This window comes from Sminthopsis crassicaudata, chromosome 5 (assembly GCF_048593235.1).
Source record: "Sminthopsis crassicaudata isolate SCR6 chromosome 5, ASM4859323v1, whole genome shotgun sequence".
NCBI classification, from domain to species: Eukaryota; Metazoa; Chordata; class Mammalia; order Dasyuromorphia; family Dasyuridae; genus Sminthopsis; species Sminthopsis crassicaudata.
Window position 1 is genome coordinate 300,488,192 of NC_133621.1, and position 15,254 is coordinate 300,503,445.

Consider the following 15,254-nt stretch of genomic DNA (forward strand, 5'->3'; position numbering starts at 1 on the left):
CACAGGGACTAATTCTCCCATTTTGCAGATGAAGAAACTGGCTCTGGGAGACACATTTAAGTGTCTGAGACGAAATTCAAAGTATAATTCTGTTGAATTTCCATTCCATTAAAAAGCACAACTCCAATGTGACTTGTTTGCCTTGGTTCTCTTTTTGGAAGTAATAGTCCTAATTCCTAATTCACTTCACCGTGTGTGTGTGTCTAATCCCCCTACTAGACTGTAAGCTCAGTCCCTGAGCTCAGGACTGGATTTTTGGTAAACTTTGCGTAAACTTGTGTAAACTTTTTGTAAAAGCCTCCTCTGGGGGCTACTAGCATGGTGATCTGCACATAGTGGGCACTTGGGAAATAGTTGATGGATGAACGAATAAGTGAAGGAATGGGTTCCCTCTCACTAAACCAAGGTTAGATGTCCAGCATTCCATCCTGGAGAGTTTTGTTTCGGGGTAAGTTTCCGAGTTCTCTCGCAACTTTGAGGTGCCATGATTCTGTGAAAGGAAACCATTGTTGCCTGTCCCCATATTAGCTCGGGAAGCCACTGTTATGGTGGAATGAAGGGAAAGGGGAGCATCTACCTCCTTACACAGTCTGATGCGCTCCAGAACTATCCCAGGACAGTACTCTTGGACTGTTCTTGTGTCATCGCTATCCCACATACTGGGCTAACCCGAGATCATTACAGATAGACAGCGGGATGGCTGTAACCTAGAGCCGATGCAGACAGACAAGGAAGGTAGAGCTGTAACTCAGTCAGTCATTGGCAGCTTTGTTTGGGACTAGACGATGGGCTGATCCAAGAAAATGGCTTAGATGGACTTCCTCCAACCCCTTTTCAGCTCTACACTGCTAAGGGCACTTGTAATGGAGTCACCCACCTCCTTTGGAGGTGTTTTGTGCTCTGGGGAGCGCCTCCGGATCCCAATGGGCAGGATTTGAAACCATAGCATATGTACTGCTTAGACGGGTCTGTTCCCTTGCCGATGGGACAAGTTTATGACTCCTGTTTTGTAACAGCACCAGGTGGATGTGTTCCTGTCTCGTCCCTGAGTGGGGAAGGGTAGGAGGTGCCGGAATTGTGCCTGCTGGTACCTGACTTTGAATATATTCATCAGCCCGAGCAGGGTTCTGATTAGGTCCACTTGAGCCGGCCTCCACTGAGGTATGACACTCACATCTCGCCAATCTTCCATCAGAGACCCGCTTGTCTTCCTGATCAACCCTGCTTCTCAATTAGGCCCCCTTTGGACCCCTTCTCGTACACTTTCAAGCTGCCGATGGAAATTGCCCTCAGTGGGTCTATTATTGGCATTTCTATCACACTCTCCAATCTCAGGCTTGTTAAACTGATAGCTCAATTTACGCCTTTATTTTCTGGATCGTTCAAAGTTTTGTGATCTCAGCGAGTTATCTGTTCTTTGAGGCAATCGTGAAACCTGGCATCCCTTTTTAGCTTCCTCTGGTCTTCAAGTATGACCAGGTCTATCTGCCCTCGAATATCTGCAGCATCGTCACAGGGAAGAGGAATTATCTATCCCAGAGGGCAGAATGAGAAACAACGGGTGGACGTGATGAAGAGGAAGGGTTCAACTTCCCAGGCTAGCAGATGCTCACAAATAACTCAGAGAACTCATCTCTGCCCTTGGGTGCCTAGATTCTATCAGGAATACAAGAAAATGGCAATCAGGGAAGAATATTTTGGTTCGGGAAATCACAGGAACAGTCAATGGCCCACAGGGCAGTTGAGTGACACTCTCTTCCCAGAGGTAATAGTGCTGTTGATTACTGATCTCAAAATGAGAGGTGGAGGGTACAGGGATGGTCTGGGGGGCTGCAGGAAAGCGTAACTGGGAGTCTGGGGCCAGCTAGAGAGAAGGGGCTATGTGAGTTTGTGCTCATGGTCTCAAGTAGGCTGCAACTTTTTATTAATGATTACTGCATGCAAGAAGGGACTTCAGGGACTCTCTGCACACAGGGAAGAGGTAGGATGGTAATGTGCTAAGAGGTCAAGGCAGTAGATGGATGGCCCAAGAGCTCCTGACATTTGTGCTCTAGAAATAGGAGGACAAGCAAATCCTGTGATTCTCTTTCCATATTTTGGATGGATTATCTATGGAAGGACAAGAACACACAGAATGAGAGAGGGAGGATGGGGTAAGGGAGGGTCAGCTAACTGAGACCCTCTTTGAGTCTTTCCATTGCTCCCCTTCCCAGGGCTGGTCATGTGGGTTCTTCCAAGATCACAGTTTTCTACCTTGATTAACTCCTTCCCTTTTGGCTATTCCCAACCAAACTATTCTCTTTTTTCCTCAAAACCCCAGTGCCTCCTCTACCTCCCTCAGCAGACATCCTCATCTCATACCAAATGAGAAAATGGAAGTCATCATGGAGGAACTGTCTCCTCTCCCTTATTCCACACCTTGAAAGCTTAGCTAAGCTCTCCTCCTATAGCTACTTCTGAAAAATAACAATAATGGCAAGCATTTTTATAACATTGCAGTGTATGCAAAGCACCTTACCAATTTTATCGCATTTGGACTTCACATTGATCCTGGGAGGAGTTGATGGTTTTAATCTTCATTTGACAGATGGGAAAACTGAGGCAAGCATAGGTAAAGTGACTTGTCAGATAGTTATTAAAAACTGTCTGTCTGAGACAGATAGTGCAGTAGGTAGATTGCAGGACTTGGATAAGAAAGGACTGAATTCAAATCCTGATTCAGACACTTTTTAGCAGTATGACTCTGGCCAAGTCACTTAATCTCCGTCTTCCTCAGTTTTGTCATCACCTACTTTTCAGGGTCATTATGAGGATAAATGAGATATTGGTAAAGTTGTTACCATCCTTAAACCACTATATAAATGTTCTTAATAGTAGTATCTGGGACAGACTTGAACTCAGGGCTAACAAGTATTTTATCCACTGGGCTTCAAAAGGAGAACCTAGCCCTTCTTGCCAAGGTCTGCTCTTCCAGGTGTGCCTTCCTGTCTTCTCCACAACTTCTTCCCTCCCTCCCTCTCCCTCTTTCCCTCTCTCTCTCTCCCTCTCTCCCTCCTCTTTCCCTCTCTCTCTCACTCTCCCTCTCTCCCCCCTCTTTTTCCCTCTCTCTCTGTTTCCTTCTCTTTCTTCCCTCTCTGTCTCTCTCCCATCTTATTCTCTGTCTTTCCTTTCCTTTGCTCCCCTTCTATCTCTGTCTGTTCTGCCATTTCCCCAGGAGCACATGAAATGTACTCCCTCCTCATCTCCATCAAGGGCAGCATCCATTTGTTTATTTGTTATGTCCCTCAGGTAGTTCCCTTGAAGGCAGGTACTGTATCCCTAGTGCTCGCAGTGTCTCATACAAATTAGGTGCTAATAAATGCTTGATGAATCTGTTGATTTGAATATAGTGCCATCTGGAGAATTTTGGTATAAAAAAAGATGCTAAAGGGCTTTATGGCACTCAGTAATTTGAGATTGCGGAAAGAATGGTGCAGTTTCCCATGCTGAGACTTCTATGTGATTTTCTTTTTCTCTTTTTTTTTTTTTGGCAGAAGTAAGGACATTAGCTATGCAATTTGGAACCGAATGCAATTTGATATAATTGCATTCAAACCTGAATTCCTTCTTTAGTTTCCCACTGTATGCTGCATGCTTTTTTCCTCTGTAGAGACTCCCAATTTTTATCTCAGGTTGGAAAAAAAAGACATGGTGCATTCTAGAGGCAAGTGGATTTCAGGAGTAAATGGTTTTTGCCTAAATAAAAAGTGAGCCCCTCAGAAGCTGTTCCATGCAGAGTACAATGGCGTGACAGCAGTAGGACAGGGCCTGAGATAGGGATCCATTAAAGGGAACCAGAAGGGTCCGCCTCACCACAGAACCAACTCTTAGAGAGAGGCTATTGGAATGTGAGCTCCTTGAAAGCAGGCCCTGCCTTTTAAGTCTTAACCCAGAACACAGTGTCTGCCACCTAAGTGCTCACTAAGGATTGAGAACTGACTGATGATCCTTCTCCCAATTCTCAGTTGCCAGAGAGAAAAAAAGAGAGATGGGTGGGAGGGATACTAAGCAATACCTATGATGTCTGGAGAGGGAGTCCGGCCCCTTGATTTCCCATCATGCTCGGTGACCTTGAACAAAAAAAAAAAACCAAAGTGGGGAGAACCCCAAGGTTCCTTGCACCTCTCATATTCTATGATTCTGAACTCAAAGAGAAGGAAAACTAATAAGAGGAAAGTACAATTGCCCTTTACTCCTCACTTCGAAAGCCAGCACTGAGCTCTTCTAGGTCTCTGCATTTATGACTTGGGAGAGAATGTTGAGAGGAAAGGAAGCAAGCAGCCATGATGCACTCAGATACAAATCCAAGCCACAGACTTCTAGCTCCGGGACCACTTAGCCCAGCACCTTTATTTTACAAATTAGGAACTGAGAGATAGAAAGTGGCTTACCCAAAGTCACCCAGAAACTAGAGTTAATGGTAGACAAAGGCACGTGAGGACTGACTCTCCCGACTTCCAGTTTGGTGTTCATGCAATTACCCTATGCTCACTGAGAAGCCGCCGTGATTCCTTTTCTTGGAAATCTCTCCTGGAACAAGATTATGGCATTATCTTTCTATGGTGGAAAGCTGCAATGGCAGTGCTCCAACTCCATTGGGAATAATATGGGCCTTGGAGGCTTGAGCACTTCTGTGGGAGGCTTTCTCCATTTCAGCCATGGTCATGGGGTCTATATGGATCCTCCTACTGTCTAATTATCTCTTTACATCAGCCATTCTCTTTCGTTTGAATACCATTCTCCTTCTTTTCTAATCTATTTCTCTTGCTTTTGGAATAGACCTCCCTGAGGACGAAGGACCTTTACATCAAAGCTACTTTTGTATTTGTTATGCTGGGCTGCTGGGATGCGGACTATGATTTCTTTGGTAAAGGAAACTCCTGATGAAGATACTTCCCAACAGTGTAGATATGTACTTGTTCACCATTTGTCACAGTCACAGTTGATAAACATTAAGCGCAGTGATAAGTGTTGGGGAAACAAATATGAAAAATTACAGTCCCTGCCTTCCACAGGCTTACGGAAGAGACAACGCACAAAAGGAGGGGAGAAGGCAGGAAGGAAAAGGAATCCGGAGAAGTTGGAGATGTCCCAGTGGAGTGCAGCCAGGTGAGAAATGGGATGTTCTGAGACCTTGAATGAAGGTCTTAAGAGACTTAGAATATGGAAAGGTTGTCACTTAACCTCTGCGGCCATCTCTGTTTCTCCAATGGGAACTGCCATGCCTATCAGTGCTATTCATTCAGCAAGCCTTTATTACCTACAGGAGTGTGTGTGTGCATGTGGACATACATGCACCTACCTGTGCACTCAAGCCAAAAAAAGAAGTAAACAAAGATAGAGTCCCTGCCCTCAAGGGACTTGAGCTCTAGTTGGGAGATAATCGTAAAATAATAGATGAGCATGTAATAGGAGAGATGTGGTTTTGTTGTTCAGTCCTTTCAGCTGAAATGACTCTTCTTGTCCCCATTTGGGATTTTCTTGGCAAAGATATTGGAAGAGTTTGCCATTTTTGCCATTTCCTTCTCCAGCTCATTTTGCAGATGAGGAAACCGAGGTAAATAGGATGAAATGACTCGCCTACATCACCCAGCCAGATTTGAAGGCAGACTCATCTTCTGGCTTCAGGTTTGATGCTCTATCTGCCCATACACCTCACTGCTCCAAGATGTGGTTGAATGATATAAAAAAGACTTCAGGTCGTAACTGATGATGGTTATAATTGATCAAGATAAGTTAGTTCAGGGGAGGCTGGTAGTTTAAAAAGTGAGTGTGATCTTAGGATTCCTTGATAGAAGTACAATGTCCTGAATCAGTTTCATTGAACTTTGGCCTGTTCAGATCACATTTGGAGGAAGTACTGGATTCCCTTCTGGGTACCATATTTTAGGGAGGATGTTGACAAAGTGGAGTGTATTCCAAGATGGTGGTAGCCAGGATGGGATGGATTGCAGCTATGCTGTACAATCATACATGGAAGTAACTGAAAGTGTTTACATATGCTAATGGATGTAAAATGCTTTACAGATCTTGAATCCCTCTATTCATGTCACTTAAGAAAATAATACATATTCATACGGTACTTGAAGGCTTATGTATTATTACTCTTTTAGGGAAAAAACATAGAGTGAAAGGGGGAGCCTGAAGATATGCTGCAGGAAGATCCAAAAGGACTGAGAAAAAGCCATTGGCTTTGACCATGAGGGGATCTCTGGAGACTTTGAAGAGATACACTTAAAAAAATTGCATATAGTGGATATTTAATAAATGGAGAACAAAGGGAAGTTGTTTTTGACTTAGGACTGTCATCTTCTTCTTTCTCTTCTGTCTCTCCCAACGTCACCCAATTGGTATGTGATCATTGGAAATTTATGTCTTGTAAAGTCACATTTGTATCTGCATTTACAAATAGACTTTCTCTATGCATAAATATAATTATAGATATCCGTACAGACACATGCACATATATACCATCGCTAAAACCGATGCTCGTGAAGAATCTGCAAATCAGGAAACTCACGTATTCCTCTCTCTGAACCTGTCAGGAGCAATACTTTTATGAATTTAACTGATAACTGATGCCTTTAGAGACTGTTAGCATATCCAAATGTTATTTGTGTAGCCGAAGCTGATAAATTGTGACAATCCTCTTCTGCTAGAGATGTTTTCACACTCTTGGATGTGCTAAGATCTCTTAATAAGCACAAATTTAAATAACTCTCAGAGGCTGTACCTTGTAGAATAAGATGTCTCTATGACCCAAGTAGACAAACAGCCTGTCCTCTGGTCTTGCTCTCAAGTGGAGGAGAGAGGAAGAGATGCAGTAGAAATGCAGGGACCCAAAGCTGACAGAGTAGAACCAACTACACAAACCATATTGTGATGCTTTAGATTGCAGTTTTTTCTTTATTCGAATAGCTTCGGCTGCCTGCAGCCATCATTCTACAATAATTACCACATCGCTGAAAACTTTTGGCACCGTCAGTGAGAAAACAGAATTCAAAATAACCAAACAAAATCATCTCGAAAATGCAGTTCCTTCTGAGCCAATTTGCTCTTTTCCTAAGTCTGTCTGATGATAAAAGATGGGGAACATTTTCTGGTGTAGCAATAATATGCTTGGCCTGCTCAAATCACTTAAGAGCCTGGAAGAAAAGCTTCCATTCCACATATCACATTTGTGTTTCATCACATTTCAGAATGTTGCTATTAAAAATAAGGTACAACCCAGCGAAAAAGGTGCAGTCAAACCAACTCTAAATTTTTTCCTTTTATTAATCCAAGTCTGTTCTCAAATATTCTTTTGATAAAATGAAGACACACAAAAGTATTATAGCTAAAAAGAAAAAAAAGCCTGGTCAGAGCAGCCCAGTCAAATTGAAAACAGTTGGTGGAAAGATATGTCACTGAAGCCTCACAAGTAGTCTGTTTTTCAATCTATTTCACCACTTTCTTACCTAAGTAGCTTGTGGGAAACCTTGAATTCTACTATTTCTACCACACTTCATTTTCAAAACACTCCCTTTATTTGCTTTGAGGTCTTTTTCTTTAAACAAATATTTATCTTTTAATTTTTATTTTAAATTTATAATTTAATAATCATGTTGGGAGAGAAAAATCAGAGCAAAAAGAAAAACCATGTAAGAGAAAAAAAATACAGAAAAAAGAAGTGAACCTAGCATGTGTTGATTTACATTCAGTCTCCATAGTTCTCTCTCTGGATGCCGATGGCATTTTCTATCCAAAGTCTATTGGGATTGCCTTGGATCACTGAACCGTTGAGAAGAATGTCTTTCATAGTAGAACATCACACAATCTTGCAGTTATTGTATACTATGTGCTCCTGGTTCTGCTTGTTTCACTCAGCATCAGTTTGTGTAAAACTTTCCAGGCTTTTCTAAAATCAGCTTGTATAGAACATTTTTATAGAACATCAAGACTTCTTTCTTTGGCCAGTCATTGACACCTCAGAATCCTGACCATTGCCTGAAAGCTAAAAATGAAAATGCACATTTCTGACCATTTTCCTGGACTCTTTGGTAGTGACATGCCTTTGTACCATCAAGGAATCCAGAAAAGAGAAAATTCATAAAAACAACAACAAAAAAAAAAAAAAACAAAAAACAAGCCTATCCTGGAACAGGCTTTTAGTACCAAGAAAAAATATAATTATTCTGGTGAAGAAATACCATCTAATGGAGTTTTTCCTTTTACAAAAAGCCTTCAAATTGAATCAGGATAAGTCCCTTTTCAACTCATCAAGCCAGGCTTTCTTTATTCTTTTTTTATAGAGAGGGCTAAATGGAAATTCAAAAGAGGGCGTTTGTTAATTATGTTAATTAACCAATTGAAGTATATGGGCTATGCAAAATTTACTTGAAGCACTAATTTGGGGACAATTTCCCAAAGGGTCTAATTTTTTGTGGACTTGGTCACAAGCTTCTGGCCACCTGATACTTTTGCTTCCTGGGATTGGAAGTCAGTATTTAGGATGGATTGAAGATGTAGGGAGAGGGAAGGAAGGTAATGGTTTAAAAGGCCACCTCCTTCCCATTCTTGCCAATAAATATCCACAGATTTTTAATGGAGGGCTCTTCATGGCACCAAGCTAATGCAGTCTTCTGTCTCCTAAATTTTCTGTGCCTTTGAAGTCCCCTTCCCCTGGTACATTAAGAAATTCCTTAGAATCTGAGCCTTATTTAAAACCTTGCTTCTTAGTTCATGTGGAAATGTTTCTTTTGGAGAGGGGAGTGGGGATGGAGCATTTTTGGTTTACTTAGTCTAGAATTCATTATGTTAATTGGTTATTTTAAAATCAGAACCATGGATATGACTTTAGCTCTAAATTACCCACTCATTCATTTATTCGTTCAGCAACCATTTTTTGAAAGCCTGCTATGTGCTTAACACTGTACCTGAAAGTTTTTTTTTTAAAGTACCAGAAATGATTAGGAGCCAGCAAAGGGAACTACCAATTTATCAGTGAACATTCCACAGTGGAGAAGCATACAGGAGTCAGGGCTGGCATCGGAGTTGGAAAGACTCTCTGACATCTGCATGTGTGACTGTGGGCAGATGAGTCACCCTTGTAGCATCCCAAAAATCAAGACTATAAATTATGGAAGAGCTGTCAATCTGCAATGCAGTAGGGAATTTCCACACTGGGATGAAATAACTGGTCCTTTAATAGCAATAATAATTGCTATTGTGATTAATTCTGCAATGAGGGACTCACCTAAAATTCTTTCAAGTTTGATAAGTTAAGATTTGAAATAATTTGGAAAAACTATCAGTGTAAAGCTAGTAAACCAGATGAATAATAGAGAATGGGGATTTCATTTATTGTATCATTCTGTAGTGGTTCATTAAATAAAAAGTGACAAGTTGCTGGGAAGTTGTTTGTTTTTTTTTAATTTATAGGCTTCTCTTGACTATTAGAACTAAATGTAACAAAAATAATGCAGATAAATGTAATTTAAATGTTAACTGGAAAAACCAGATTTAATCCTCAGTTTAACCTTCTTAATCAGCCAAAAGCAGGAATGGGTTTTTCAACTGCTGCCATTGCCAGATCTCTTTCCTCTTAAACCAGGTGGCCAGACTTAGAAAGTAGCAAAAGCCCAGAAGAATACTATCCAAGAGGCCACGATGATCACCAAACAGTCATTTTGTGCTCGAATCACCAAGTCTCATCTGTGTTTGAAAGGTCAGTTTAATTTACCAAGACAAAAAATAAGATAAAAACAAATTTATTTCCCCTAAGAAAAGAAGAAATGAGCCAGCATACATTTGTGGTTGAATTTTAATTTAAATGAACAATAAAAAGTTGTAATTGACAGCTATTTGGGGGCACATAGCGGGCTCGATTCTATGGAATTCCTAGCTGACCGTGACACCAAAGAGAGAAAGCCACAAGTCTCCGTTTAAGGTCGGGAGACTCAATGACAGCAATGAATTTAATGATTCGGGTAGACCAGACGACTCCTCCCCCGAGGCTCAGGTGTATTAACAAAGGGGCTTTATGTAACTGAACACAAATGGATTCCTGCTACCCTGGTCGAGAATAACTTGAGAATAGAGGGATCCAGTTGGGAGAGAGGGCTTCTCCTACAGCTTTATTCATTCTGAAATAAACGGCACATCAAAGATAAAATTCCCTTGGGTTTACAATGTGCTCCTATCTAGAACCTGAAAATGTGTTTCAAACATAAAATCTTTTCTCTCCCTTAAACAAAAAGGAGACACACATCCTCCTCCTGATTGGAGAAATAATTGTTAATAAATTTAAAGGAAAAAGAGAAACTGCCACACTAATCCTGCTGCTGGGCCCAGAAATCCATGGAAAGTCAACTCTCCAGCATCTTGAGAGAGAAGGTGGGGAGAGAAGGCACTGCCATTGTCCTCTGCAAGGTCAGAACTGACTCAGGTTTTCCATGGAAGCTCCAGGTGAGAGGGGCTTGCTGACGGGCAGAGGGGCTTGCTGACTCTTCCTGGCCTCCATGCTTACCAGGTGGCTGTTGACGATGCGAAGCTCTTGGACCACCTTGCTCAGGTCTCCATGCAGCCTCCTGATGGCGTGCTTGATGTCCCCTAAGGCACCCAGAATGGGTGTGTTGGGACCCGCTGACTCGGGGAGCCCCTTGCCCGTGAGGGGGGCAGGATCCAAGGCCGGGTCCAGGCACTGAATTTCCTGCACGGGGAATATCCTGTCACTCGTGACAGGATTGGCAGAATCGGAGTTATCGGGGAGGATGTCTAACAGGTTGATACTATCGCTCTCATCTTCATCTGAAGAGGGAAGGCAAGGACCAAAGGGGTGGTCCACCTTGACCTGAATCTCTTTAAAGAGCATAGAGGAGGAGGAGGAAGGCCCGTGGGATGAAGGCCTACGGGAAGATCTATCAGAAGACAGACCTAACGCATGAGGGGTGTTTTCTGGAATGGCTAAGTCAGGGGATGAGATGAAGAAGGTAGAAAAGGACGAGGATGTTCCTTCGGAGACGGTCGAATCTAAAATAGATGTAAAATAAGACAAAGGTTGTGTAATATCTAAAGGAGATTAACAGTCCAAATCGTTTGCATAAACAAAGATCTTGACAAGTGAATCGTATTAAACTTAAGGTTTTAATGAAATTATCCTAAATAAGGACCTGTGAACATCTAGAGTTGCAGAAACATCTAAAATGCCTAGAGAATTCAAATGAACATAATGACAGAATCTCGTCATCTGTTCTCACCTGGACCTCACCTGAGAATTCCAGGAAAATGGAAGCTTGACCTCAAGGCCAAGCAGCAGCCCCCTCGGTGCCTCTTGAGGCTTCCCAGTCTACTTTAGGAGAGTTCAAATGATAAGGAACTTGGTCCTTTCGGCAAACCACGACTGCCCTCTTGCTATCCCCTCTAGGACCAAGCAGAAAGAGCCTAATTCCTCTTCCATAGATCAACCCTAAAGTACCTGGATGTGCCCTAAACACTCTCACATCCCCCTAAAGTTCTCTTCTCCAGGCTGAAGAGCCTCGGTTGTTTCAGCGATCACCTCACAGCCCGGCCTCCATCCTGGCCTCCATCCTGGCCATCCTCTCCGAATGGAGGTTTTATTTTGCCCTACAGCCCAGACGTTCCTTTTCCCCTGTGTTCCTTTACTGTACTTGGGCAGCTGTGCTTTCAGGGACGTCCTGGGTGCAGAGCAGGGCTGGCATAGGGCCGGAGATGGGCCTCCTAGCCATCCTGGCCGCCCCAACTCTCAGAGGCTCAGGGAACACTCTAAGATGGAAAGTTGCAGAAAAGGGGGCAACCTACCATGGGGAGGGAGTTCCTGCTCCCAAGAGCAGTCCTGACTGATTGCAGAGCCCCTGGCTTGTCCCTGTCTTTGTATGGGATAGAGCAGGGAGGAGTGGGGGGAGGGGGAGGAGAATCTGATGCTTCCAGAGATGGGCTGAGGGAAGGGCACAGGGAGGAAGAGGTTTTAGAGCTGGGCTTAAGGGATGGGAAGGTTTTCAATATGGAGAAAACAATGGAGGTCGTAGGGCATTCTGGGCCTCAGCAAGGTGTGAGAAAAAAGGCCAACAAAGTCTGGAAAGGGACCTCCAGGCCATAGGATGTGAACAAGGCAGTAAGACTGGAAAGGTCAGACTCCCAGGGCTAGAAGGAACCTTGGAGGCCATTTAAGAAGTCAAGGCTACGAGACGAGGGACTTGTCCAGAGCCAGATCAGTTCAAACGGGCTGAGCTGGAATCCAGTGAGGGTCCCTGACTCGGTGGCAGCATCCATTGATTGGCTCCCCTGCTCTTTGGTTCCTGAGGTCACATGCAGTTCAATTAGAGTGTGGGATGACCATGAGAGCTCCAGGTCAACTGGGGCAAAAAGAACCCACGTGAAGGGGGATCATCCAGAGCACACCGAAAAGTCTGGGCTAAATTTGGCAGGGTAAAAAACAGAAAAGTAAATAAACAAGGAGCTCTGGAGGTTTATTCGCTTTAAAAGCTGTTAACTATTTTAAGCTGGCATGTAACATAAAAAAACTGATCAACTTAAAACAGAGAATCCACCTTTGTTCAAAGACCACCCCATCAAAAATTAGCCACAAACCAATAGTGAGAAATGACCATTTTCCTGCAAATGCAGTGTGGCTCACAGCACACCCAGACTGCCATGTAACACGTATCCTGCGTGTACACTTATTTCTGTGAGACTCCAAGGACATACAAGGAAAAAAGCCTGACACATCATCAAAATAACATGCAATCAAGCCTATGGAAGGACCCCAAAGGCTCCACTCCAGTGCCTCATCTTGGCTTAGACGTGTCCCAAGGGTGCCCAGAAATCAGCCCAGGGAGTCTAAGCTCTGGGAGTTGCTTCCAGATGAAAAAACTTTGAGCCTGGTCCCAGCACAGCCTGTGCCTGTTGTTCAAAGATTAGCCAGGATCCACAAAAGGATTCATCTCTGGTGGGTTGGTCACCAGGAGATAATGAATTCTTTGGCTACAAAAACCCAAGAAACAGAGAAATACAACAGAGTTGTCAGACCGGTATGGTCCTATTCTGTCTCTGCACTGATGATGTCAGTGAAAATGGGTGAAAATGGGGCACAGGGAACTAAGATACCCAGGCTGACAGCAGACTAGTTGCCCAGTGTCCGATGAGCTGGCATACTCCCAGAGGGACAAAAACATTAGTTATTGACATTCTTGCTATAAACAAGGAAGATGTAGCTAAGAAGGATGTCTGTCGGATTCTCTTTGGAGAAGCTAATAATGAAGCTAGAAAAGATTTTCTCTTGTACCAAAGAGAAATCTCTGTAACCAAAGATTCTTTCCCAGGATCCTTGGGTCATCTTCTCTTGCAGTGCTCATTATGGCATAGGCAAAAAGATCACCATCAAGATAAATGACAGTATAGAGAGAAGAGAGCAAATAACTTGGAAAAAAATCAAGCAGTACTATGACTCCTAAAGATGATCGAGAAGATACCTCTTAACTCCCAACCCAAATGCCTCCTTTCTAACTTCTATAGAATCTTTATGAAAATGATTAACCTAGATACTGATGGCAACTTGATGAAAATATGAGAAGGAAAACAGTTAAACTTTCTGCAAAAAAAAATTTCTATTTTAGAGCACATCGTCACAGTCATACAACTGATATACAACTTTACATCCAAAGATATAAAGATATACAAGATCCCATTGTACTTATGGATAGTTGTTAAAGCAAGATGTGACTTTAAAGGTACTCCTCCAGTAAGATGGCTTTTAAAGAAAGGTTAATACCATAGAAATTTCCAAAGAGAAAACATTGTTCAGTGATTGCCGATCATTAAACTGAGAGATATACGCTCACCAAGTGTGCATCACTGCCTTAGAAGCTATTCTCCAAAAAGTTCAAAGGGAATAAAGGTTCCCTATTGATAGTGAGATCCTCCAGATACACTTGTCTTGAGAAGTCATTGTACTGACTGGTTCAAGTCCCAGATTACAGTGCTTCCTCAATGAGAAGCAAGAACACTTCAAAGGGAATGATTAACAATTCACATAAGAAAATCAAAAAGGATAATGGCTTTTTATCTACAATATGCTATGCATTTGGATGGGCAGGCAGCCCACTTGTCCATCAGTACTTATTTTGGGGCAGGCACTTCAATTGGATAAAAAACCAGGCCTAGGATTGAACAGGAGAAAAAAGAAGGGCATATCATAACTGGGAAACTGACCCAATTTCAGCAACCCCAAGCTATTCTCTGACACAACTCCTTTTTTTCCACATCAATATTTTCCCAAGGATTGATTCTCTATGGTTGAGAATCATAGAACACCACAATGATGTCATACTTAATGTCATATTTTCATTCTAATGTGCTATGAATAGAGTGATACAATCTAGATTTGATATCTTCCTTTTGTTCATTTTATATACTTAGAGCAAGGGGATGCATCCTAGCCATTCAATATAAAAGAAACTTCATTTTAAAGACAAAACAAAACAAAAGCCCTAATTATAATCAATGGAACTGTCCAAAAGTTAAATGTGTTATTTTGGAAGATAGTAGATTCCCCATCATTACAAATGTTCAAGCTAAGATAACCATATTTCAAGGATAATATTGAATGGATTACAGGGCCTCTGATTTCCTTTCCAACCCTGGGATATTATGATTCCATGGAAATATATAAGCACATATCTTAACTTTTTCTATCTTTTTCTATCTAGGTTTGTGTGTTCATTTTTTTCTTCCAAACTATTAATTTGGCTCATGCTATACTAAGGAAAATAATTTATCATGGGATAGGTCATAGATAGTTGATTAATCTTATCTCTATTTTTTGAGTTAAACATGTATAATTCTTCTAAACATATTTCCACATTTATAATGCTGCACAAGAAAAATCAGCTCAAAAGGGGAAAAAATCAGAAAGAAAAAAAAAGCAAACAACAAAAAAAGTGAAAATACGATCTCATCTCTATTTTAAAGATACATGCTTACTGGTGAGCTATGAGAGATGCTAAAGGTCAGATTCAGAATTTCTAACTCAGAATCAATTAAAGTTTTCCAGAATGAAATAAGATTGAAAGGGAAATACAAAGTTATAGTAAGAAAATAACAACTTGGATTAGGATAATGTCAGAGAAATTCCTACAAGTAGGAATGAGGTTTTCCTTGCCCCATCAAGGCAGGCATTCTTTGACTATGACCAGTCTTTTAACTTGCATTTAAATAAT

At 41.9% G+C, this 15,254-nt stretch overlaps 1 protein-coding gene across 4 annotated transcripts in view; it reads right to left on the bottom strand.

The window, feature by feature from the left end:
* Nucleotides 1-9,825: 9,825 nt before the first annotated feature.
* Nucleotides 9,826-15,254, bottom strand: part of ENTHD1 (ENTH domain containing 1) — a 106,069-nt gene continuing 100,640 nt past the window's right edge. For all 4 annotated transcript variants that reach the window (XM_074271764.1, XM_074271766.1, XM_074271763.1 and 1 more), the window contains one exon: nucleotides 9,826-11,049. In XM_074271764.1, coding sequence (XP_074127865.1) covers nucleotides 10,451-11,049 — 599 coding nt within the window. In that variant the 3' untranslated portion in view covers nucleotides 9,826-10,450. The remainder of the gene's footprint in view (nucleotides 11,050-15,254) is intronic.